Below are 27,056 nucleotides of genomic sequence, written 5' to 3'. Positions count from 1 at the left end.
ATCTCAAGTGATAAATATGTATATGTATGTTTGTATATTCAGTTTAGGTTCTAAGTAATGCAACCTTGCAAAGTTTCTTAAATATAGCTTCTTAAAAGGCTCTTAAAATTTTCCTTTTCAAATTATAATATATGTAGTGCCTCAGGTCAGCACGGCATGTTAGAAGAAGAAGTAAGCTGTGAGAGTACAATCAGTTCCCTGATGAAAAAATAATTAAAACCCCAGTTCTGTGGTGTAGCATCAGAGCCACTGATGGGAGTAGAACACAAAAAGCATTTTTATTTCTATTAATTTCATGGGCCTAAGAAACTCCGTTGTATTATGCATTGCATGCTACACACTTATTTAGAGCTGTACATTGTGTCAAAGCTATCATGTGTCGGTGTAAAGTGTCCATATGAAATCTAGTTCTGTCATGTAATCCTTTCCATGCTTGGTACACAGAAATTTTCCTGTCTGTAGCATCTTCCAGAGGGGGACAGAAGGAGAAGAGAGAGGGAAGTTTAAAATCCTATGGCCTTACCCATGAGAAATGGTACACAGTGTGCAAAAAAAGCCCCCTGCAAAGCATGAAACGTTAAGCAGTAATTTGAGTTCAGTTTTATCTTCACTTTAGTCAGGATATGTTTATATTCTTATTACAAAACAGTAGAAGCAGAAGAAAAATCCAATCCCTTCAAACTCTCATAATTCTCAGATCAAGAAGCACAGTTGAAGGCTGAAGCTCATTTGAATGTGTTTTGTCCAGACACCCTGTGGCAGCTCTGATGCTTTTTAGCTGGTAGGTGTTGGTGGTAGAGCTGTGCATGTGCGTGCACATGTACTGAAGTGTGTACTGCACTGAAGGTTTAAGAGAACTGTACTACCCAAGTCAAGAATAGTGCACGCTGTTCACAATCATGGCTACATGATAGGGATGTTTAGGTGGTAGTGTTTGTTTTTGTTTTTGCTTTTTTTGAAAATAGGAGGGATTCCTACCTTGTGAAGGAACCTTTTAATTTCTTCTACCTTCTGTGCTTTGCTTTCAGCCTGCATTACCAAGTGCCTGACTCCACTACTTCGGAGATGCCCAGGGTGGTCTCATCTCAGGGCTTCTGTGCAGGTGCATTGCATGGTCTCTTACAGTGTGTGCTGGTGCTGGACTTGGTGCTAGCATGGCTGGCATCCATGCTTAGTGAAACTTAGAAAAGTTTTACCAAGGCTTGTTTTCCCAGCGCAGCCCCAGTTTAAACATCCATCCTTCAAACAATGGGGCTTGCACTTCAGTATTGCATATCACTGGGGCAAGACCTGTAACTTATTTGGTGCTTTTTGGTGTCTGATGCAGTGGGATTCCTCTCATTGAAACCTTCAGTACCTGCTGCAATACAAATTTTACATAATAATGAGCAATAGTATTGAAATCAAAGGGGATAGATGAAAATGGGAATTATCATCAAAGACTATTGTTCTTATGTGAGAATTAAAACTAGTACAGCTATTACTTTGTCTCACATTTTGATTACATTTTGTGAGAAGGAAAACTGAGTGTAAGAATGATGCTAACACACAAATTCAAATAGGATGTTATAGTGAAAATAGGTATAATAGAGCTGGTTTGAATGACAGAATTTGCATGCAAGCTACCAGGTTTGGGGGAATAACATTTCAATTACAAAGTGACTTTCTACTAGTTCTTTTCTTTAGACAGCTTCGTCAGAGTAAAAGCACAGCAAAATATATATCAGTCATGGAGATTTAATTGTTCTGACTAGAAATGTGATTAAAGAAAAAAACAAACAAACAAAACACTTTTACCAGCATATGATGAAGATTTTATGGTCACCTTGTTTGTACACAATGTTTCAGATCTAGCTGTTTGACAGAGAAACATGGTTGTTCTTTGTCCCAGTAAATACAGCAAAATGCTGCTACTGGTTCACTAACCCATATTAAGCTGCATTTCTCTGTATTCTGCTACAGAATGCTATAGCATTTCTTCTGCTTCCCCTACTCCCCCTCTTCTTTCTTTGCGGTACTTCTAGCACTCTTGCTTTATTGTGTACGTTCAATTCCAGGACTGTATGAACATGCTGCAGTGAGAACTCCGAACAAGTGAATTAGATATTCCAATTAAATCTAAAATTTCTGGGTAATTATGTCAGGTAAACTGCTAGTAGGTATTTGCAATTATTTGAATAGAGATTGATTTCATCATGTTATGTTGGATATCACTGTTTCAGCTGAATGTTTGATGTTCTCACTATAAATGTTTCAGCTGCTAAAAAAAAAAATGGTCTTACATTGCTGAAAAGTCTTTTTGCTGTGTTCTATCTTATGATAGACTTGCCTTGATCAAGTCCATACATAATGAGAGTTTTATGCCCCTTTGGATACCAGAACGTTTTCTCAGTCTCCTTTCCAGAATCTTTATAGCTTACAACACAACTGGCCTAATATATGTTTAATTTAGCTTTCACTTACATCTGTTGTCTTTTCTCATGGATTTTCTAATACACAGAAACAATCTTGAAACAGGACATTTCAGTTTTCAATAACGCTGTTCCAAAGCTTTATTTGCTTGTACTGCTGTAGTGACTGGGATCTGAGTCATGGGTAGCAATTCTACTCTGCTAGTCTTGTATAGGAATAGAAGAAAAAGGCAGTCTGTAGGGCAGGCATATCTGCATTTTTTCCACTCATCACACAGAATTAACCATTACTTCAGAGCTGATATTTCTGCTGTTCTTCTGTGGCAGAAAGGCTGACGATATTTCTCTTGCTTTAAAGAGTAAGACAGGTAGACAACTAATGGTAATTAAGTCCTTTATAAGAATTGCAACACGACTGTTAATCTGCTTAATCAAGCTTAATAGGGTGAGGTGCCTGGGAATGTGTGCTCAAGCAGGAGAAATTGCAATTAAGTCCAAAATGTCAAACTTGAGAAATGTATCATTGGAACTTACACACTTTTTTCCAGGTTACCTAAACTCTTACCTCTTTCAAGAATTGTTCCACTTCTTGAACAGATTTGGTGTACGTCTGCTTAGCTTCAAACCTGGCAGATATTATTAGGATCTATTACACTGTCCAAGTGGTTTTCCTTTCTAGGTAGGCATTTCTCACTTTGTAAATTTCATCTCCTAAAATTAACTTTTATCAGTGTTTCTCATCAGTTCATAAATGAAGGGCTAAGGCAAACGAACAGAAGTTCGCTACCTCTTTTTTAAACATTATTCTTATGTGTTATTCCTACAAGTTCATGGAACAGAGATTAATACATGCAATAAATACTATTCCCACTCAAGGGAACAGTTGAGCCGAAGTATAGCCTGCAAAATGCAGAACATAGTGAAGCACACTAAAATCAGGCTTAGTACTGTGCAAGACTTAGGAAGTCCGCATGTTGCACATGGAATAGTTTAGTTACAGTCGTTATTTTGTATAAAACATTACCTTTTATGTTCTCAGATTATGTGGCATCAGTCTTGACTTTAAAAAAAAAAAAAAAAATCATCATGTGCTTGCATGTGTTGGTGTAAAATTGTAATGGGTGCTCCTTTTCATAACTTCGTAGCTTGAATGGTATTCTTACAGTTCTGTGGGAACTGTGATAACCTAGTTCCTTATGCTTTCTGTGCTGTATGCTACATAATTTGTTCTCAAACTGCAGTCTACTTTAGTTTCCATTTCAGTTTCCCATAGTCTTTACAACAATCAGGTATGCCAGAAGGTGCTACACTTACTTAATGCAGAGATTTGTGTTGATTCCATCTGCTGGTGGAGTTTACCCAGAGCCCCCAGCAGGAAGGTTTGCTATATTCCAGGAATTTTTCCCTCTTGATTTACTTCTCCCCCCTTTTCCACCCTGTACACACACTGTGCATGCTTTTCAGATCGAGTAAGTGAGAGGCTGGGTGACAAATTAGACTGAAAGCATCTGTTTCTGCTTCTATGCTGAAAGTGCTGAGACAAAAATATACAGTATATAGAATGAGTTAGTGCATTTATCTGATTTAAGTTCAGTTTGGAGATGATGCCTCACTAGCTGTATTCTCCCTGAAACTGGGCTACTACTAGAAATAAATTTTCCATGTTATGATAGACTGAAAGAAATAAGTAATATAGAAGACACAAAGGTTTCTTGAAAACACGTGAAATATCCATATTTTAGTAACTGAATGTACTGAACAGGATTTTTGATTGCATCTGAATATTATTATTATTATTATTATTATTATTTTATGATAGCACTCTTGAAAGCTGGGCCTTTTCTGTCTGAGATTTAGGAACCTGTGTTTGCAGATATTCGCCCTTACAATCAAGCATGCCAGAGTCTGACTTTCAAACTCCCAGGATTTAGGATCTTAACACTGATTATTTATTTATTTCAATCTATTCAAATTATTTCAGTTTTATCTGGCTTCTTAAAGTTTATCAAGCTATTGATTTAATACTTTGTTTTCTCATGTGTTCTCTTTAAAGAATTCTGTAATATTAAATATTACATATTTATATTGTAATATTGTACTTTGATATTTGCATTGGAAAATTAAAAGTAGATTGTTTTTCCTTAGAAAAAGGAAAATATGGAGGGTAATGGTCTTTTTTTTTATGTCAGTGCTGCCATGGTAAGATTTTCTTGTACAGCATAAATCTCATAACTAGCACCTATCGCTTCAGATGCTTCAGAGCTCTTTTATTGTAAAATGTCTGCCTTGCCTTTGCTTCAGTACAATTCTCTTAGTCAGTAAACTCCCAACACTTCTCAGACCAGGATTTTGAAGGAATTTTTTATGTTGTGCTCCAGTGAAACAAAACATACAAATAAAAGTTTGCAGGATAGAAACCACAATGAAGTCCTGTTTGTAATGTCTTAGAGTAATTGAAGGAAAAGGAGAAGATTAATATGTATTACATTAGCTTTCCCTTGAGTAGAAAAGCAAAGGTTCATTCTTATAACTTGTGTGGTATTAAGCAGATTACACTTCGTAAGCGTAAAGGTTTTATACCTAATTCCTGAAGCCACAAGTAGTTTTAAATGTTGTCTAATAATAATTGAAATTGAAAATGCACTTATACATGAAAGGCAAAAGCTTGTGCTGATGCATTAATGTGGTGGTCTTCCTGGGCTGTCCTACATTGCTGCTGTAAAATGGAGAGTGCTTCTGCTGAATAAACCTTCAGGATATCAAAAAAGCTGAAAAACATTCTTCATTTAACAGTTCTTGTACTTTTGCATCTTCTCTGGTTGGCAAGATAAATGTGCGTCATTTGGTAACGCAGCACTGCATTAGGTATTTTGGATCATCTATATAGACATATCAAGCATATATGCTTGATATTCCATGTTGTGTTATGAATCCTTTTTGTCAGTGTTCTAGGTTTCAAAAGAGGCACTAATTGCATGTTAAGATAAAACATTGATGTTGTTTCTTGCTAAGTGTCACTGAAGACTGCAACTAGAAACTTTACAAGTTTTTTTGTTTTCTGGCCTTTTTACTTGTCTTTCAAGGAGTTGGAGACATGAGGTAGACACAAATCCCGGTCTGTTGTATGAAGTGGAAACCATGGGTGCAATTTCCTCCTTTCTAAGAGAATTCAAATCTGTCTCTGCCTCTCCAAAACATATCCTAACTACCAAAGAAATCTTCCAGCTATGGACAACCCTCTTTAGTTTGAAGTTCTTTCAATATGCTAAAACAACACAAGTAGAGTGGAATTGTAGAATCACAGAGTAGCTCGAGTTGGAAGCAACCTTAACGATCGTCTTAGTTCCAATGCCCCTGCCGTGGGCAGTAGTCAGTAAAATGCTGTAGTCCAGTGTTTAGAGTACTGGATCAGGCCAGGAGTATGGGATGTAGTTGTGTGACCAGAAGTCTCGTGTACTATAAGTGAGTTTAGGTAAATGTGATTGGAAATATGGTAACCCTAATGCTTCAGGTTATGTTATGAGGTATGTCATTGTCCTTCCTGTGTAAATGAGCACAGGTACTTGCTGCAAGGTGCTGGATTCACTTCTGAAGACCAGAAGCATACAAGTTTGTCATATCTTTTGTGACTGAGTCTGTGTATTCTGAACAAAATAAGTTTACTCTCGGAATTAGGCAAGTAAAGAAAAAGAAATGTATTTGATTTGAGTTTGTGTGTTGTTGTTTTTTTTTTTCACTGATTTTTTTTTTGGGGGGGGGCGGTAACCATTTTATAATGACAGTGAAGGAGTTATAGGAAAAATTATCGCATTTTCTGCTTTGATAATTTCGTATTTACTTGGATGAAAACTAGATTTTGTGTACGAATTTTGCTGTACATAAAGTTCTCTGTTAATACAATATTTAGCGTGTTGTACAAAGCTGTTTTAAAAATGAGCTATTCTGTGCACAAAATGCCTTCATCAACTGTGTACCCTGATACATGATGAGAATACAAGTATTTTTGTATAAATACTTGTATTACAAAAAATGCAAAAAAAAATGTGCTGTTTGTGTAACAGACAGTATCGTGTATGCACCTAACACATAGGAGAAGAATCATTTGAAAAACTAAAATTCTTTGAAACAGAAATTGATTGTTGGGCCTTGATGTTTGTGTTTTAGCAATGAATGGGGTAAGCACTCCTATTTCAAGTAAAATTTTAATGAGAACTTTTTCTACCAGTTCAAAGTTATTGAAGTGCTATACTGTCAACAAGAAATTCAGACTGCATTTTAAGTTTGTCAGTATAATTGGTTTCCTACTGTACGTACATGGAGAAGTCTGTGTGTGCATGTATATTGTGTTATAAACTTAAAATTCCAAATCTGTTGGTCAGGATTTGGATTGGTATTTCTATAGAGAAAAATAAGTGTGTTTTCTAGTTATCTTCCTGTTGTATATACAATAAAACTATTCATCTTATAAACAGGTTAGAAAAGTCTCTTCACTGAATATATTAGAAAAGTAGTAATATAAATGATAGTAAGAACCATATTATAGCATGTTAGCCTGCCATAGCTTATTTTGTGTTGGACTATAATAAATACTATAATACTAAATACTATAATAAAGTTCTGCGTAATTTTTAATTGAGTCTGTTCAGAATTTTGATTTTTCCCCCGAAAGTTGTATTAGTTTGCTCTTTCATGAGGAAAAACAGAGGAAAAAAAATCACTACATAAACAATTTTCCTTTGTTTGAAGGTTCAAGCTCAAGTGCGACATGCAAAACTCAACTTTGACAAACTGAAGACTGATGTCTGTCAAAAAGTCGATCTTTTGGGAGCAAGCAGATGCAACCTTCTTTCTCATGTGTTAACAACATATCAGGTATTCAAAACCCTATGAGCCTCCAAAATAAGATTTCCCATTAAGGTGTTTTTAACAGGTTACTATAGCAATTTTTAAATACAAGAATATGTAACTAATACTGGAGGGGAGATGTAAAATCTGTAAAAAGCAGATTGGTGTTTAAGCTAATATTGCCTTGATATTTTACTCTCCCTTACAGACAACACTTCTTCATTTTTGGGAAAAAACTTCACACACGATGGCAGCTATCCATGAAAGTTTCAAAGGTTATCAGCCATATGAATTCACAATGTTAAAGGTAAGGAATACATCAGTGTGTTTGTCTGCCCAGTGATAACAAATAAGAGACCGTATAACCATGTAGAAAGCACACATTCATATTTTGTCCATATGTTGTCTGGCAATTTAATCCCTGTCCCGTCTTTTCATTTGAATACGTGCTTTCTGTCAAATGCATTTCTGGCTAGTAAGATCAAAAACTGCATGTACAGTGTAGTGATAAAGGACATATTTCAAAGGAAGACAATATTCAGGGCTACACTTAAGTATGTGTTTAAGTGCTAACTGGGATTGGTTTTGATTGTTCCTGAAGAATCATGAAGTCCAGCATAATTAGGGATTTATGCTCCCCTCCAAAATTCCACAATGAATTAATGCTGCAAAGCACTCTGTACTTGAAGAGGCGGCTCAGTTTGAAAGCAATTAGGAGTCATAGCCTCAGTCTGTGAGATGTTTGTGCATATGACATGCAGAAGTAGAAGCTGGGCTGCAGTGTGCTGTATAGCCTGTGGCTACCCCAGAGCTCCTGGAGAACAAGCACCTGAAGGTATAAAGTTTAGTTCACCCCAGGCTACCATACTTGCTCGTACATGACTATGCTATATTTAAAGTTGTTTTCTAGAACGTGTGTTGGGAGGGAGTGGTTTCTGATCTTTGAAGTGCATAAAGAGCTTGTGGAGACTGTTATTCCGGCAGCTTGAAACAACACAACAAAAGAACCGGCCAAACACATTTCAAGCTTCAGTCTCTCCTGACCAGAGGACAGAAAGAAAAGGAAGTTCTGCTCTGGACAGCTTTAAAGACTCAACCTTTTCCATCTTACCCAGTCTGTCCTGCCAGAAAAGTCTGCATTTGCTATGAAGCTCACAGAACTCTGCGCTTCCTTCTCACATCGTCCGTACATGGGTTCTAGCCAGAGTGCATCTCCAAATTCCAGCAGGAGACAGTTGGGAATAGTTATCTTGACACTGCCAGTAATTGCCTACAGACTCACCAGTTAAACTCTAAATCAGTAAAAAGGTCCTCTTTGTTTCCCCATCATCACTTCCCATTGCAGTGACGGCTGGTTCACAGCCTGGGTTTAGCATGGCCAGAGTCCTGTTGAGGAGCCTGGGAAGCATGCAGTGGGGCTGTTCTGCTCCTAACCTCATGATGTTTGAAGTTTTCTGAAGATTTTTTTCTCTATGCTTTTAAACAAACTCTTTCCAATCTAATTTGTGCAGATACTCAGAAAAAAATACAGGCTATTTATTCTCTTTCATATCTAAAAACATGATTATGTGAACAAGACATGTTTTAAAACACATAATGTTTAGATACCTTGTAAAGAAGCTTGTATGGAAAATGCACCACTTCAGGAGCATGAAATACCCTTGTGATGGAGAATGAGAAGTACCCTCGTGTTGGAGGATGAGAGAGATTTTGGAATGCCTGTTATCTTTTGAACTTTCTCCTGTGAAAGATTTTAGTATAATCTAAATTTGGAATTAAATTGGGAATCTGTGATGGAGAAATGCAATCTATATTGTGTGCACATATGCAACAAGCACTCCCTGGAATAGAAAGTAACTGTAAAAATGATTGTGGATATTGTAGTATGTTTAGGGTGAAGCCCTTTGTTATGAGAATCATAACCGTTTTTATTGCTGGCCTCCTGCTCTGAAAAGATGTGATTTCCTGTTTGTGCAGTTATATGTATGTTGAGAAATAATGCTAATCAGGGGTTAGTTTTATACTACAGAATTTCATGGAAGTCTCTGCTTGCAGAAAACAGCTGCTTGGGGATAAGACTCTGTTGCTGCCTTTTAGTATCAGTTCTTTATTTCTTTTGGTCTCTGGAGTGTGGGATTATTATTTTTTTTTTTTTTTTTAGTACATCAAAGTTCAGTCTCCTATATGATCTCTTTTGCCTCAGTTAGTTTCTGTTTGTTCACATTAAATGGTTGCTGAGAAGATTCAGTTAAAATCTGTTAGTTGCATCAGGTGAGGTTCTGTTGCCTGACAGCTTGGGTGTCTACTGCTGCTTCAGGGACATTCAGGTCAGTCTCCAAACCTCCAGAAGAGTGTGGACTCCCTCAAGTCCCATGCCTTCTCTGCTAGACGTGCTAGAGTGTGGAAAAACAAGAGATGTTTATGGTTAGGAACTGATCCTTACCAGTCATGTCATGTGCTTATGCCAGAGTTTAAGGAGTTGCAACCTACTTCAAGTATTACTTTTTTATAACATATAATAAATGGCTATAGGTGATCTTGGGTAAGTGTAGTTTCTAGTGGAGAAACTTCTGGTCAAAAAAGATATCATGTCTGCTGTTTATGTGTTAAAAACATACAAATGGGATATATAATTGCTTAAAACATAAAATATTTTGATGTGCCCATTTCTACATGTTTAATTGGGAGTTCTCTCTTAGATATAAGACAAAGAAAAATATTCTTTAAAGGGATCTTTTCTAAAATAGTGAATGAAGCAAATCATTTTTCTTTTGTGATTCTAGTTCTGTTAGCAGCTTACTACTAGCAGTTTAACTTTACTCATCCTTAATTCAGGAGTGGTCCTGCCGAATTAAGCAAAGCTTATGTGTATGTAGGGTCAGCATTTTTACTTCAAAACAAGAATTTAAGGAAACAATGTTAATATTTGACTTAGATGTAAATTGACTTACTGAAAAATTAGAAGGTGCCGTGTACTGGAAAATTACTATTTGTATTTTGTAGTATGAATATATTAATGTACTAGATTTACCTCAGGAAAGAGACTCTTAAATGCCTCTCGGTGTTGTTTCTGGAAAGAAAACATTGTCTTTAGAGATGTTAGCCAAACTCCCTTAATGAAAAGCAGCCCATTTGTTTTCTTTGCTTCAGGGTATATGCTGAGAGTAGTATAATTGTGCTTTTGCAGCTGTATTTCCTAACTGCTAGTTTTATGCTTGATGAAAGATGATTATTAATGTGCTAACAGATCTATGTATCACGATGTAAAAGTATCCATTACTGCAGTATTAAAGATGATGGGCTGCTGCTTTGGTAAAATCTTTAAGGTTTCATTGTCTTGAAATCACTATATATCAAAGGAATTCAAATTTATTTCAGGGGCTACTTTTCATGAATGGTACCTATTTCTAATTTCTGTCACTGTTTATTTGTCTTCAGTACTTCACGAATCTTTAGTCATATTGTTTACATTTCACTACTCTAATAATAAACTTCCTAAAGAGTTCACATGAGCCTAGAAACAGTATTAGCACTGGCGAGGGAGTCAAAAGGCCTAAATCTCAATGCATCCATCTATTTGTGTGCAAAGTGGAGCACTGCTGCTTCTGCTGATTACTTGGTTTGGAAAACCCTGCCCTAACACAGCTACTTCAGTACTGCTGCCTTCTGCTGACACTTGCTGTAGACCGGTATCCTTTCTCATTTCCATTTTGTTGCACCATGACTTTATTGCCTAGGCAGAACTGCATATAATCTTACATCTCTGTTCTTTTCTTTTTCTTTTCTATTTTTTCATAAATCTCCCTGAGGAAATACTGAAGCTACCTGATTGTCCTCCTCCCTCTCAGCCCTCTCTTAAAATGAAGCAGATCCAAACTTTTGTCTCTTCAGTGGTGTTATGCATTTCTGGATGTTGTTATGATGTCCTGGGATGTATCGCTGGCTCCTGGAGCTGCCCTTAATCATGTTACTTTGATTCCTTCCTCAGTAAAGAGGAAGAGCATAAGTTGTCCAAGGCACTTGGGAGGAATTGTGGGCAAGCTGAATGCATTGTCAGCACTCTGGTGATGTAACTACAGAGAACAGATTTTGTGTGCAGTCCAGGTCATCTCAGCTAGTCTTGAAAGAAGCTATAACATAAGCGAAGGAGTTTTCATGAGTAGCAGTCAGCTTAGGAACAGTGCCTGAACTGGAATCAGAGCTGCCTCCATGGTGGAGGAATCTCACAGTTAACTGGCTGGGGATATCCAGTCTGAGTGATGGTAGCAAGCAAAATGTCACTGGGTGACTTTTGGTTGCAGAGTCAGGATAAGCACAAGGAATGACTGTGAACTTGCTTCTGTAGCGTGTACGGTCTTATCCTGATTTTTATAGTTTAAAAAAAAAAAAAAGAAAAAAAAAGAGAGAGACATAATGAAGCTAAGAAGAAAGCTTTTTAGACCTGAAACCTTCAGTCACATACATGTGTGGCTTACATACATGTGTGGCTTACAACAAAGTCCATATGAGTTCTTGCTAGCATCCAGACACATGCTGTGAAGATGCACATTTGTCTGTTCAGAGCCAATGAGGTCAGTGATGCTTTACACACCAAACAAGTATGCTTGCTTTTGTCTGAATTCAGTCTGTATCTCACAACTTTGTTTAATCATTTTATTTCCTAGATGATGGGAGTTCTTCCTTTCTTTAGATCTAACCTGAAACAACAGAATGTCAGTGTCATTTCTATGCATGTTGACAATAGTGATCACATTACTGTGGCTTTTTGTTTCGAAAACAGTTGAGAATGGCTTTTTAACACTTATTGTCTAGATTTAACACCCATTGTCTAGATTTTGTTTATCCTTTTATAAAGATACCTCAGTTCGTAGTACACACTGGGCTGCAGAGTGGAGGAGGCAGGGGAGAGGATAGTAATTTAATTATTTGCTGTTAGAATTGGAGGAAATATTGGCTATATGTCAAAATAATTAGGTTAATTGAATTATTGTTTCTGCTAATTTTCAACAATTTTATCATAATCTCTACTTAAACTGAAGCTGTATTTCAGAGCTATATTTATTTTTCTAATACAGGAAATAGTAACTCCCATTATTATCGTGCTGTTTCCTTCCCGAGGTACTCATGAACTCCATTTCTATATGCTTTTTCCGTGGGTTGATCACAGTCCTTTAAAAATGGATTTCCTGAAACACTCTTTAACAATGAAGGAAGCATCATAATATAGTTTCTTGAAGAAGGATGCTGATTTCTCTGTATTTTTCATGAAGATGTGGAAGGTTTTACTTCTGATAATTCTCTAAGTTGCACAAATTCTCTAACTTCTACAAGTTAGGCTGTAGTTAACGTAGCTGTTTGTTGTTTGAAACCATTACATCCTTCTCAGGCAGGCTCAGTGCTGCTATGCGTAGCCACAGAGCACCACACACAGTTGCAGCATCACCTCCTGAGTGCAGTGCACGATGTGCTCTACAGTGGAGGTGTCAGAGATGGGTCAAGTGCCAGAAGCACTGCTGTCATTCTCTGCGCTCCAGTTCTGTGCGTATGTTTCTGAACTTTAACCCAGGTCCTCGCGGAATCAATGGAATAATCCCCCACCAGTTTTAGTAGTACACAGTGCAGTCTAGTCAACAGCTGGTACAAACACAGCTGAAGAGTAACATTCGTTCATAGGTGATCTAGCTGACGTGGCTTGTGTCCGTTATTCAGAATCCAAGAAGTACACTTAGCAGTGGTTCTGGTTAGCACTGTTACAGTGTTAAAGGAAAAAAAAAGTGGCAACCATAGATAAGGTACATTTCTTTAAGGCCTCTAGTTGTTATTGCTGCCTTTGTGATCCCTCATCTTCTGACACATGATGTCTGCAGTGCTCTAGGTGCTTATGACAAATTAATCCGTGGCACTAGATAAAGGCATTAACTTACTGGGAGGAGAAAAAAAAATCCAACTGCAGTATATGACAAGTCCATTCGTTTGGTTTCTAAAACACAGAAGTATACATCTCCATACAAGTACTAACAGAAACAGAAACTGGAATGCCCCTTCTGGTGACTAATGCATTCTGGTTAACAGGGCAGTGCATACAAGAGCTACAACATGTGTGGGAATATTTTTCTCACAGCAGGTGAGCTGGGGACTCTAACCTTTATTCAGTAGGTGAGACAGACTTAGCAAACATGTTAAGTAACCTTCAGTTATTTAAGTTTTCGTGCAGCAACCATAATTAATGCATAACATTAATGCATAACATTAATTATGGGGAAAACTAGTAGTATATTAATACTTCAGTAGTCTCAAACAGTCACTACACAATGCTTTTATGTGTTGGCTTGTTCACTTGCCCAACTTTGGGTTATAAAAGTGCAGACCGTGAAACTGCTCATTGTTATCTTATAGCCTGGTCTTTCACATTGCAAAGGGTCAGCAGGCTGTGGTAATATCACACCTGGCCTCTATCAAATTATCCAAGATTTTAACCCCTGCTTTTGGATTGAGGATATGAGCAGTACTGTCCTAGTGGCACTGCAGCTGCTAAGGTTCTGTGAAGAGTTGGGTCAGGGAAAAAAAGAGTAAAGAAATAAAGAAGCAGTACAAGGAACAAATAGGTTTAAAGAGTGCATCTATTCATTCTGTTTGAGTCAGATATGCTTTTGATACTAGACTAATTTATATAGGCTTTATAGTCTGGTTTGGCCTTACATGACACATTTTTGCTTCCCTGAATCTTTTTTCTTCTCTCTTTTCATTTATAATGATTATGATCTAGAGCTTGCAAGATCCTGTGAATAAACTAACAGAAAGAGCAGAAAAGGAGGACCTGCAGATTGAGAGCACCAAATCAGTAGAAGATCAGCAGAGTCAGTAAGTCACATGTCCTGTATCTCAAAATAATAAGTAATTTTATCTATAATCTACTTTCTCTTTGCTAGTCACCAAATATTTAAAACTAAAAATGTAGACACTGGTAGTCGGACCACACTAGCAAACAGTAAGCTTAATACAAGCATTACTGAAATTATGTACTGTGTGTATGAAAATTACTAAACTTTATGGTGAGTTTAAGAGCTTAAAAAGGACCCATTTAACCTTTATATGTTACTCATTTTTCTTAGCCACCTCTTTATTTTTCTGCTTTTGCTTCATCTTTTCTTTAGTAAAAGAAGTGCTAAACAGCATCACATGGGAGAAGATATATGAGCTTTGTATTTCTCCCTTCAGCAGCGTCTCCTTACACCTGGGAACAGGATATGGATTCCTGATTGCTTTGGGCAGCGATTAGTTTTTGTAATGTATACAGCATTGGTTAGTAATCCAGCAAAGCAGGAGGTACTTAGTAAAAAGTACATCTAAGTGAACTGATGCTATCAAGGTTTGGGTTACCTGTAGCTCTGAGGTGAAAGAAAATTATGAATGGGCTGCTATAGAGAGAGAAGAACAGGAGAATGAGATGTGATCCCTCCCCTATGGGACCATCAGGATTCAGTTGCAACGAGATGCTACATTGATACAATCCTGCTGCCACCTGTTGTTTTGACTATCCATGGTTAAGTAAAGCACCCAGCTAAGGATCAGTTGTCAAAAAGCAGAGAACAGCTTGGCCAGTAATTAGTGTATATTGCTTGTCTATTTATGGTAACAGTTTTTGAAAGAGTTCAGTTTTTCAGTTGTTTTTGCTTGCTTAGATTCACATCCACTGACCAAAACCAGTTTATAAATTGGTCAGGTTTGGGGCTAAGCAGATGAGAAATGACTTGGCCAAGTACCATTTGGCAGGTGGCTGTTTTCATAGCAGTTCATTGAGTCTGATGCCTCTCACGTGACAATAATAGAGAATTTCAGAAACAATTGTTTTCTTTAGTGTTGAAAATAAAATTCTAGAATAAATGCATGATTTATGCAAAATCTGTGCATTGGCATCTATCAGCAAATGCGTCAGATCCATGTAATGGTTTCACTGCTTTTTATTTATGGATTATCTTTTTCCTTTCATTGAAGTGGGGAAAATAACATTTCCTTACAACTTTGGTGTATCCATCAAAGCATAAACATGCATCTAAGATTCTAGAAGAATGATACAAAGTAAAATAAAGCTTTTCAAATCTTCATGATCTTTCCATTCACTCTAAACATTCATTATACTAGAGTTTGGCCTGAGTAACTTCCCTTTGTGTAAGAATTGCTTGTAAACCATTGGTGGTTTTTTTGTGTGTGTGTGTGTGTTTTGTTTTGTTTATTGCAAGAGCTGTTTCATCAATAGTGTTGATTTGGTTCTTTAGAAACCTGCTGTCATGGGACAAAACTCACCTGACAGTTGTTTTTATTTAGTCACTATTACAAAGTTAAAAAGAAGAGTGCAAATTGTTTTTCTGTGGACCAGTTATACCTCCTTAGTGATATTAATGACAGCATATTGTGCTTTTCCAGATTTGGTCTACGCTTTTTATTATAGATATGTAGGTAGGTGGTAGGTTTTGACAGTTGGTCTTCAATATTATTTTGGTTTTCAACAGACTTCTGCCAATGAAGCAATAAAATTTAACAACAAACTAGCATATACAGCAAATGCAGGAATCCATATGAATTAGTGTTTGTTTATTGTCAATATGATTCTATAGTGAAGTGACCAAAAAGAAAAATATATGATAGCGGTAGAATTGTTTCCTCATATTTTTTTTTTTTCTTACTCTTTCAAATTAAGGTTGATTTCATTAGATGAGGAGAGCCATACCAAGGAATCAGACTATTCAGGTATTTTATTTCATGTGTTCATAACTTGCTAAATGCTGTAATTTATGTTGTTTTCATTTCTGTTATTTAATATACATTCAGCTTCAACAAGCAAATCCATATAAATGCATAAAACTTAAGGCCAGGAAGATCTGGTAAACATAATACCTTATATATTGTATCATAATGCATTTCACTCAATTACTCTCAGACAGGTCAAATAGTTTGTCTTCCAAAGTGTAATTCTTACACTGGGCATGTCCTCAAGGAAGGGATTTTCTGATTAGTTGATGTCAAGACAAGGAAAGTATGCCACTTAGCTTGCTAGTTTATCCCAGTGATTAAATATCCACTCTGTTAAAAACTTGTTAAATTTGGTGGAACTTCTGGCTAAGTTAGGCAAAGTCCTATTCAGCTGCTGCCAGTGACCTGGTGGGTGGTTATTACCCAGAGACACAGCCAGGCTCTAATTGGAGGTGCACAGTGAAAGAAGGGGAGACAATGGACACAAGTTACAAGAAGGAAATTCTGGTCAGATACTCAGAAAAAAGCTTCACATTGAGGATGGCAAAGCATTTGCAACAAGTTCTTGGTGAAGCTGTGGAATCTTCATCCCTGCAGATATTCAAAACTTGACCCATCCCTGGGAAACCTGATCGAGCTTCATAGCTGGCTGTACTCTAACAAGGGGCTTGGACAAAATGACTCCCAGACATCCTTGTAGCCTAAATTATGCCATGGCTTTATAGTATATTTTTATCTAATAAATTAATGGAGAATCCGTCCAATATGTAGTATTTCAGCCTCCATAAAGGTTCTTAAAAAGTACTACATTAAAATCAAAACTCCCCTCAAATCTTCCTCTTGGTAGGCTAAGCATATCAATGTCTTTAAGACATCTCCTATAGACCTTTAGTTTTGAAGCTTTTGTTTCCATTCCACTTCCAACATTCCTTTTAAAATTTGAAAAATACTACTGTAAGAAACATTCCTGATGTTGGTCTCCCCAGTAGTGTTTCTAGAAAGTAAAATCACGTTCCTTTTTCAACTCATCACCTTCCTTTTTGGATTTCCAGGAATATCTAATTTTTCAGTAACATCATATTAGAAGCTCATATTTGATTTTGTTGTTGTTCATAAAAACTCAGTTCATTTTGGTCACAGATTTCCATGACTCATTCTTCCATTCTGGAGCACAGCTTGTATTCCGTATTCCTTGAGATATAACTTAAGGCTTAGTGGTAGTAAATTCTCCCAGCTTGACTATAGAAACTCAATGACTGGCCTGAATGACCACCTCTAACAGTCTGTTATAGTTGTTTGTACGTTTTATTCAAGAGGGATTCTGTGTTTACTTCCAGATGACTGTTAAAGCCATTGAAGAGCAATGGAAATAACACTAAACCTTGCAGATCTAAACTAGAAACACTTCTACTTTGCAGTTGTTTCTGCTAACAACTTTTTTTGACATCTGTTAGTTGTCATGTTCCTAATCCATTCAATATGTTCCCTATAGTTATTATGCAGTGCTAACTTTTTAGCTGGAAGGCTATGCAGTGCAAAGTCAACTTGTTTCTAAACAAATATCTGTACTAAAATAAGCTCACAGTTTCATCAAAGAATGGAATTAGTCATTTTGTGTTTTGTTTCTTTTAAAAAGTAAAAAAAAAAAAAAAAAAAAAAACCTAAGCATGCTTTCCATAAAAATACCTTTTATTATAGGAGCATTTATTATGCTCCTATTCTTTATTGAATCAGTTAATGTTTCACCTTGGAGTAATGATGAGCTATGAGCCCCTAGTTACCTACAGTTATTTGAATCACCCTGTTAATTACTGTTGTTGTTTGAGTGTTTTTTTTAATAGTGGCACCATAATAGGACTTTTTTGATGTTCTGAAGTTTAACCCATTTTGCAAGTAATCAGTAAGATCAAATATCTGTTTTATCATATATTTTAGCGTTCCTGGATGCAAAATCTGACTTTTAAGATACTGTATTAGCAGATGTTTTCTAGAACCTTTCTCAGTTATTTACAGACTGCAATATATTTCAGCATCATCCGTAATGTAAATACCTTGTTCTGTCTCTTTCTGTGTCACCTTTAAAAGGAACTGAAGTATTTTGTAATACCTCTGCTAAATTTTTCCATTTCCCTATACTAGTGAGTCTAAGTTTTTTTTTTTTTTTTCTTGAAGTACTCTGTACATCCTAAAATAATAGGCAGCACTGCTAGTGCTGTTTCTTCATAAGAGCAGTTTATGAGGAATGCTACTTCATAACTTCCAATTTGTATCATTTGCTCTGCATTTGCCTTTAATGTGCTATGGATGTTTTTAAGATTGGCTCCATCATATATGCCATTCAACTGATGTATGGTCAAGAATGGCAATTTAAGGAACAATGAGGTCCTGGGCACTTTTGTGCTCTCTCCCGCCCTGTGCAAGTACAAGCTTCTGAAAAAAAATAAAATAAAATCTCTGCTTCTGCAGAAAAGCAGATACCTGTCTGATTCTTGCAGTTGCCTCAGCTGGGTGCACCTAGCCTGGAGATGGGCTTCTGTGGCAGGTGGTAATTAAAAGGAAGATCAGAAACTTGACATCCTTTAAAGTGCTTGTATCTAGGCTGGGTCTTTCATCAGTTGCGATGAGGTTAATTTTAAACATGAATACCAACAACTGTTGCATGTTGAACTTCGTGACATTGTTTATGAACATATATTCTTGTGCCAAGTGCAATTTGACATGTTTATGGATCTTGATTACAGCTGCCGATGGCAAGGATGCCCTATCCAAGTTACAAGGAAATTGTAATCACAAGCAGAACTCAGGTGAAGTGTCTTAAGAAAACTACCTCTAAATATATATATCATAATTGCCAGTGTACTGCAGGTCTTCTTTTGTTACTTTCTAATTATTTTTTTTCCTGATCTTAGGTGCCATAGATGACTTATTAGACCTACAACCTGAAGAAAATGGTATGAAACATTTGTGTATATCTCTTTCATTTGCCTTTCCATTGTAGGTTTCAAGTATAATTTTAATCCTAGATGTTAATTGTTTTCCTAATCTAAAGGGTTCATGTGTTTCTGAATGAAATTGTTCAGTTACAGTTTTTAAATAGTGTTAAAAGAAGCTCAACTTCATAAACCTACAGAGGCACTATACCTGATGTTAGAATATAAAGCATACCTTATTGGTATGCCAGAGGTGATTCAAGGGTATATTGCATTTTCCCCATTAAAGTAAGTTCCACTGTAAACCTACCTTTCCTATAACTTTTCAAAATCTTTTGTTTTTAGTTCTCTTGTTGCACCCCAACCCTTCACTTGGCAATACTTTGTAACCACAAGATTTTATATCAGAAATGGACATATAAGAAACAAATGATTAAATCCTCTTAGAAAACATGTAAGAACAGGTAACATTTTCAGCCACGTAGTTAATTAAATCTGCTGTGCTTTTCTCAAATACCCATGCAAAAGCAGTCTTTAATTCTGGACTCTACTCCTATTGTTAAACTTCTGTTAGATTAGTGACAGCTCAAGGGGATATGCTGTACCAAAGGGGCTGTTTTACCATGTAACATATGAAAGATCTAGACAAAAAATTTGTATCGAGTTCTCGCATGGAGTAAGGCTATTGCTCGTCGTTTCTTGATTTGCTCTTCACTTCATTCATCTCAGAAGAATGAGCAAAAGCTATCTTAAGAACAATGAAAAGAAAAACCTGTGGCAAGGCAAAAAAAGCAAGCAAAGAAAAAATCCCTCCCTGTGGTTTAGTCAGTCAGCCTTAGTGTTATTTGGAGCATTTAAGGCACTGCCTTCATGTTAGGTAAGGAACAGTGGACTTGCAAACACTTTGACTTTGGATTTGCCACAAGCAGTCTGTCGCACTGTGGGGAAATTACACCTCCACTCACGAAGGCAGAAAAAGGGAAAGTTTCCTCAGCTACCTGTGCAGATAGTCCTAATCTGTGAACAGATAAGGTAGTGATTACTTCGTTTCTGTGGTTAATAACAAAAAGGTCAGTGTGTGGCCTTTTTCCTCCTGGTTTTCCCCTTAATCATTTGCATTCTTTCTTGGACCTTCTTAGAGCAGGTACAGATAATGCATACAATTACTGGTCATACAAGTTTAGCCTTGTCAGTTAGAAGTGCTTTCTTTTTTTTTCTTTTTTTTTTTTTTTTTATAAGTGAAATAGCTATGTCAATATGAAAGCAGTTGTGGGACAGCTACATCAGATAAAGATGCTTATGTTAATGTTATGATATCAGCTGTCTACCCTAATTTCACACAATAGCTAGCTTCAGGCTAGTGAATACTGTATTATTTTAATTGCTCCCAAACACCCTTTTTTGTGTGTTTCAGAAGGTAGTACTCTTTATCCTGTATTTCAGACCATGTATCATTGTAAACATTTTTCGCTTCTCTTCCTATGAATATTTTTAAATACCAGCAAAATGAGGTGACGTTGCAAAGGAGTATGAGGGTTGTTAGAGGCTTGTTCATATAAACACAGAATATAGTGACATTGTTTTTTTGGGTGTTTTACTGGAAGTTTTTTTTTTTGTGGACATTTATAAGATGAGGGGCAGCATGTGAAGGCAAAGAAGGGATCTTGACTGTGAAAATGGGCAATAAAAACAGAGAAACAGGAAAAGAAAGAATAGAAGTTCTATGGGTGAGGTAAGAAAGTCCATATCATTCTAGTAATCTAGCAGATACCACATGAGTAATGTCTTGATAAGCAAGACTGGTTTCAAGATAACTTTTATGTCAAACAAGTCAAGCTTACTGCTGTTTACTTGGGGTAGTCTCAACATAAGCATCACCCTGTCCTCCCCTACTCTGTGTGCGTTTTCTCTCCAGGGAAACCAGAAAGACTGCTGAGACATGAAATGTGTCACTCTTCTTTTCTGGTGGTCACGTGAAGTACAGCAAGATCTAAGTGCTCTTCAGATGTAAATCTATATGTTTTGCTTTTTCACACAGTAATAATGGGACTACTGCAATGGGATAGCCAAATGAAGCACAGTTTTGCTCTGAGCTGTGTTGCTGCAGAACTTCTGTTCCATTATAGTAAACGTAATTTGTGGTTAGGCACACTATTGGTTTGTTTCAACAGTTCTGTTACTAAGGATGCTCACTTATGCATCTCCTTCCAAGTTCATGAAGGGGCCTAGTGCAAGCAGTTTTGAGATGGTGCTGTCCAGTAAAAATCAGTTCTTACATGTCTTAGAAATAATAATTGTCTTTTCCCTGTGGAAGGATTCACCCCTCTTCCTCACATGATGGAACAGCTATGGGCTTGAGAGAACTATAGGTGCTGGGAGAACATTCACATTTATTACTATTTATCTGAAGTTTGGAAAGTGCCTGAAAGTTCGTGAGAACAAGTTGCTTTATATGGTTTTAGTTATAGTCTAGTGGAAATATTAGAAGAATTGATTTGTTTGTAAAGTTTCTGTTTCCATTTTTTGGTCCTGTCAGGGAATATAAAATGTAAAATTAGAAAGGAACTGAACCTCAGTGTTGACTTCAGTGTTGACTTAAAAAATCCTTATATTATGTGTTGGCTTGTTTGTTTCTTAGCATGTAGGTGTGTATGTTGACTCATCAGCCTATTTTTAAAACAGTTTTGTACTTTTTTTTCTCCTATGACTCAAATTCAGCCATTTCATTACAAATGATTACAGCTTTTATAAGGGAACTTTCCTGAGAAGGTAGTTGCATTTAAATCAATAAAAATCATCTGTTGCTCTGATAGCAGACACTTTGCTGCTATCCATCGTTTATCCCAACCCAGAAGGGTTAAAACATCTTTGCAAGCTGTATGCAGCTTGGAGAACTCAGCTGATCTACCAGAACTTTGGAAAACTGAAGTTGTTTCTGCACTTTACCACAAGTTTGAAATGATTGTAATTAAGACAAACTGATCTGTGTTTTAGTAACAAAGCATTATCAGCATTGTTAACCACCATTTTTGTCCTCCACATACTCCCACAGTGGAGTTCTAAATGTTTCCAAGTAAAATAACACTTAGGATTCCTTGATAGTTCTTGCACTCTCCAAACATTTTGTAAGCTAGGGAAAGGGATTGTAATCCTGGTTACAAGCTTCATTTATTTTATATAACTGTTTAACATTTCTAAAATAGGAAAAAAAATGTTTTTAAGGAATGTCAGCATAAGATTCCTCTGCTGCAGTTCTGGAACTAGGAAAACTAACAAGGGTAATCAGAAGGAAAGTGGCCCCAGTTATTTCTCAGTGGCCTAAGAAAGAAAAAAAAAATATATTACTATAGCATTGAACAGTGTAGAAATCTCACTTTGTGTGGAGTAACCTGTTCATGTGGGGAAAAAAATACAAATAAACAATGAATAGAAGGTCATAAAGGCTATCTGAAATACATTCTCACAAAATTCTAGAATCATGCCCAACTGTTCTTTATTTTCAGTTTGTACCAATCGGCCTTTTTGAGAGGAACTTCATATGATGCTTCAAAAAGTTTCTTCGATGCTTTTAAGTATTGGACTATGTAATGGTTTTGGTGGGACATTTAATAGATTTTTAAGTATATCTGTAGTTTTTTAATGGGAAATGATTCTGAACAGTGAAGTTATCTAAGGTAATCAAGGAATAATTTGTTGCATAAGCTACAGCCCAGCTGTTCAAGAGAATTGGTTCTAAAAAAAAAACAAAACAAAAAAAAAAAAATATCCCATCTCAGTTAATGTATAAAAACTAGATTGTATATTTTTTAAATGTTCCTTCTATTCTTTGATTGTTTAAAAGTTGATTTATCTTTACTCTCTGTTTTGCTCTGAGACAGCATCAAAGGATCAGTTTGTGAGGCCCTTGGAGTCAGAACCTGGTGATAAGGATGACATGGTGTTACTGAATGAGATCCTCAATGCTTCCTCCCTGGATGAGGGGGAATTCAGCAAAGAGTGGACAGCTGTTTTTGGACAGGTTGCACTTACTGATCTCACCATGAACTCTTCAGCTGGAGATGAGGAGACCACTTCATCGTCAATGGCATCAACACCATCAGGCTATTTGCCCTCACAACTGTTAGACCAAAACATGAATGACCTCCAGTCATCTTTACACGGTGAGAGCTCATCTTGGTTTGTTAGATCTTTGTTTCTGCTTTTGGGCTTTAGAGTATGTCTTTTTGCTTCTTATAAGTGTGGTGTTGTCTTACATCGTGTCAGGAGCTGCAGAAACCCTGAAGTTAAAGTAAGGTGTGGCCTGGAGAAAAATATGTGTATTTGTTTTTCAAGTCCTGCTCACTCAGTGTTGAATGAATTAGTCTAAAGCCTGAAGTACAAATAATTGTCTTGAATATTTTCATTAAACTTTCTGAAATATTCTGTAGGCCTTTGAAATGTTTTTTTTCTGTAATAGAAAATATGTTTTGGTAGGTTTTACTGTTTAAATCATAGCTGCTGTGACAGTTAGGGAGCCAAAGAACCAAAAATGATTACTGTATTTTGTCTGGAAATAACTATTTTTAAACAACTTAATGAAAATCAGTTGCATTCATTCGCTGCCTTATTTTTAATGCATCCAACACTGCTGCAATGTAGGGATATGGGTAAGGTAGAATGGAATGTTTCTCATCCAAGCAACAGGTGGATTCCTCTTGTGGGCTGCATATCTGCCTACCACTGCAGGTAACAGCTCCTTCTCTCCCCCTTGTTCTGTGCCGATTGTTTTTTGGGGGCTTTTTGAGTTGCTGCTGTGGGAAGGGAAAAGGTGGGAGTGATACTAGGAGAAAACTTTCCTATTGCTTATGTGGCTTGGGGGAGGGATGCAGATGGTATTAAGCCAACAGCAACTACCTTTGTCCTCCCCACCATACTCGGCTGCCAGCCTAGGTTTCTCTGTAGGGCTAGGGGAGAAGCTTGGCGTTTTGGGCCAAGCCCAACAGTCATTTTCATCTCATTTGGGGAAGAGCAGAGTAGGGAGACTAGCAGACTGATTTCTTCCTGAAGACTACTTCTTGGAACCCATGAAACTCACACAGTCACATGTGATCTGAAGTGAACTGTGCCGTTTTGGCAAAAATAAGAAAGTTTAAGTTATAATTAATTCAGATACAACTCCTTCCCGCCATCCACCCAAATGCAAATACTTAGGTTCACTGACTTCAAGGATTAGATGGGAACTGGGCAAGTGACATTTGCAATGCTGCACAATTTTGTGACGATACATAGGAGGATATATCTTTTACATATATATATATATATTTTTTAAATATATATATATGTATATTTATATATAAATATTTATATATAGTGATACATCATACAGGAGTATGATTAATAGAGTAAAGAGGGACTGGAGAGGATTTGACTCCATAAAATATGAAAAGAAAAAAATCACGAGGTTTAGTTATTACATTGTAAACTGAGCAGTTTCTGACCAGAAGTAGACATGCTATCTACTGAAAGGAGAAAAAGGAGCAATGAGAAACACCTTTTTTTGATATAGAGACATAAACAAATTTTAAGCAGATTACTAAAAATAGCAGATATATTATGACATTGGGTTGTGTTTTGTGTTATTATTGTTATAGCTTAGTTTTTGCATGTTTTTAAATGTAAGCATTATTTTGAATATAAAATATTTTTAAGGTGTAAGTGGCAAACAGACTTGTGTATCCTTTCTGATGTTACCTCTTTTATTCGCATGAGACTGTGACATCGGCTGTGTTTTTGCCACTTCAAAATCAGAAGTCAGATCTATGGCATTCAAGAAACACTAGAAATAGAAAATCAGTTCCAGTCAATATAATATCCCAGAATTGTTTTGAATAAGAGAAATATAAATATGTATTAAAAGAGTAAAATATGTTGATGTTTTCAAAATGAATTTCCAAGGTTTTGGCAGAAGATCATAGTAATTGATCTACTGGCATTTGAAAAGTCACGGCTAATCAACTCCATGATTGTATCTGATAATCAGCATGTTCCCAGATGACTCTAATTGCCAAGTGAAATACATTATTTAAACTAACTCTTACAGAATATTTTTAATTTTTTCCATATTTTAACTGAAGGTGAAATTCTGTCCATTTGCGTTTCAACTTTAATTTTAAACTGCATTTCATTTCACAGCACTTCTTTCGTAATTTGACCTTGCCAATAAATTTGGGAACAGAGACTATTTTTTAAAAAACAAAATACTAACTGCAGAGTAAACATATCTAAACATTAAAGTTGAAAAGATCAGACAATATGATTTATGGGTATTTTACTGAGGATCTGTAATACATATTTTACACTGCTGTACTCTTTTTTACTCTAATTGATAATGCTTAATAAATATTCAGTGTGAGGTGCTGCAGTAGAGCCTAGATGGTGCATGCTTCCTGTGTGAATTTGGCCTTAAGACCATAAAGATTCTTAAAACTCACATGCTTAACTTTAAGCACATTAACTTTTCTATTAACTTCAGTGGGATTACTTACTTATTTTACGTTAAGCACACTCATAAATCTTTGGGGCTTTGTTTTCTCTCTGCCTCAGATCTTAATCTGTAAAACAGGCACAATGCTATGCAGGTTATAAACTGTTATGGTCAGGAATTCCCAGCTCCGAGTTTTCTCTGGCTGTATTTATGGACAGGATCTAGCACAATGGGACTTTGAGTTGCTATGGGACTACCAGGTGCTGTTTTTAAAATATGTATAAATATGTATAAATATTAGAAGCAACGCATGCTCACAGCAATTTTTTTTTTTTATATTCCACTCCAGATACAGTTTTGTGATTTGGTTGCCTTGCCATTTTTTTCAGACAGCACTGGCTTTCTCTTTCATAATGTATATAGCCCCCTTTACACCACTGAGAATTCCTCTTTATATTACCTACACATGGTCGTGTTCTGGTTAGTACAAAAATGTGCAGTGCACTGGTTCCATTTCTAAATGTAATTGTGGTAGCTTTTGTGAAGATGCTAACTGAAAAGTAAGCTGTTTGGTTTCCTTGCTGTCTCAACGATAATCTTTTGTCTAGTCACGTAATGAATCCATCCTGTGAAGAGGCAAACCAGAGTAGGCGTCAGGCCAGCAAGAGCTTGCGATTTGATAAAGACTGCAATTTTGTTTTGGAAGGCAAAGCTTTTGTTCTCTGTAACTCACCGTGAGCGGACACTAAAAATAAAATCCATGAAAGTATTTCATAAAAAATCAGTGGCCATCCTTCCCAAAACCTTCATTACGAAAGCATCAGCTATTTTGAGGAACACTTTGGGCATGGATTTTTTTTTTCCTTGGTTAAGTCCTTTTTGTTTTCTAAGTGGTGCTTAAGCTAGCTGTGTTTCAATGAACACAGAACTGGAGCACAGCATCTCCCATGGACATGCTGCTTGCCAAGACTCAGGCCATGGAGTCAAAAGGAAGGCCCCAAAGGAGTTAGGTGCCCTGCAGAGTTTTGCCTCATGGCTTGCTGATTGCATCAGTGCAAACTCACCTGGGTGAGTCCTTGGAGAGACAGCTCCTGACCTCACTGAAGGCAGTGGAACTTGCACAGAATGTCTCTGAGCAGTGCCCCCATTCACTTATATGAAATTTGGATTTGGCTCCGTTCATTTCAGCCACTCAATTTGTCTGTTGCCATCCATGATATATAAAGCACTTTCTTGCAATTTATCTGGAAAGAAAAAAAATGCATTACATGTTTTCTCTAGTTGTTTGTAATCTCTGCCAGTCTTCTCTTGTGTAACACAAGAGACAAAATGCCTGAAAAAAGCATGTCATTCTGAAGTGGTAATACATACTTTTTTATTAGTTATGATTCAGATTTGCTTATTTGAAAGATTAAACTCTTAAAACCTCATTTTTAGGAGGCACAGGCTGGCTTATAAGCCATTATCACCTTTGCCTAGAATAAATGTTTGTGACCCCTCTGCATCCAGATTTTGAAAAAGGTTTTGTTTCCTCTCCTTGGAGATACAGAGGATGTTTGTGGCTTAAAATTCCCTTTCTAAGCTATGTGATTTTATGGAAACATTCTTCTTGCCCCCTTTTAACAACACTGCTTGGGCTTCGAGCCCTTTAGAGTC

The 27,056-nt window shown here is 36.6% G+C and overlaps 1 protein-coding gene and 1 long non-coding RNA gene across 6 annotated transcripts in view; one reads left to right on the top strand and one right to left on the bottom strand.

The window, feature by feature from the left end:
- ICA1 (islet cell autoantigen 1) overlaps positions 1–27,056 on the top strand; it is a gene marked incomplete at its 3' end in the record, with an annotated part of 72,801 nt that overhangs the window by 39,916 nt on the left and 5,829 nt on the right. For 3 of the 5 annotated variants that reach the window (XM_084511169.1, XM_084511170.1, XM_084511173.1), the window contains 7 exons: positions 7,158–7,283; positions 7,465–7,563; positions 14,023–14,117; positions 15,955–16,004; positions 18,749–18,811; positions 18,917–18,958; positions 22,816–23,097. In XM_084511169.1, the coding sequence (XP_084367295.1) occupies positions 7,158–7,283; positions 7,465–7,563; positions 14,023–14,117; positions 15,955–16,004; positions 18,749–18,811; positions 18,917–18,958; positions 22,816–23,097 (757 nt within the window). The remainder of the gene's footprint in view (positions 1–7,157; positions 7,284–7,464; positions 7,564–14,022; positions 14,118–15,954; positions 16,005–18,748; positions 18,812–18,916; positions 18,959–22,815; positions 23,098–27,056) is intronic. The other 2 variants (XM_084511171.1, XM_084511172.1) reach the window with 1 other exon arrangement.
- Positions 9,344–26,646, bottom strand: LOC311432701. The gene is made up of 2 exons (XR_014690250.1): positions 26,465–26,646; positions 9,344–9,649 (listed from the first exon to the last, which is right to left on the bottom strand). It is a non-coding gene; the product is annotated as an uncharacterized lncRNA (long non-coding RNA).

The sequence above is a fragment of the Aythya ferina genome (assembly GCF_964211825.1).
Source record: "Aythya ferina genome assembly, chromosome: 2".
NCBI classification, from domain to species: Eukaryota; Metazoa; Chordata; class Aves; order Anseriformes; family Anatidae; genus Aythya; species Aythya ferina.
Note: the sequence above shows the minus strand (reverse complement) of the source record. Positions and strands in the feature narration are given on the sequence as shown.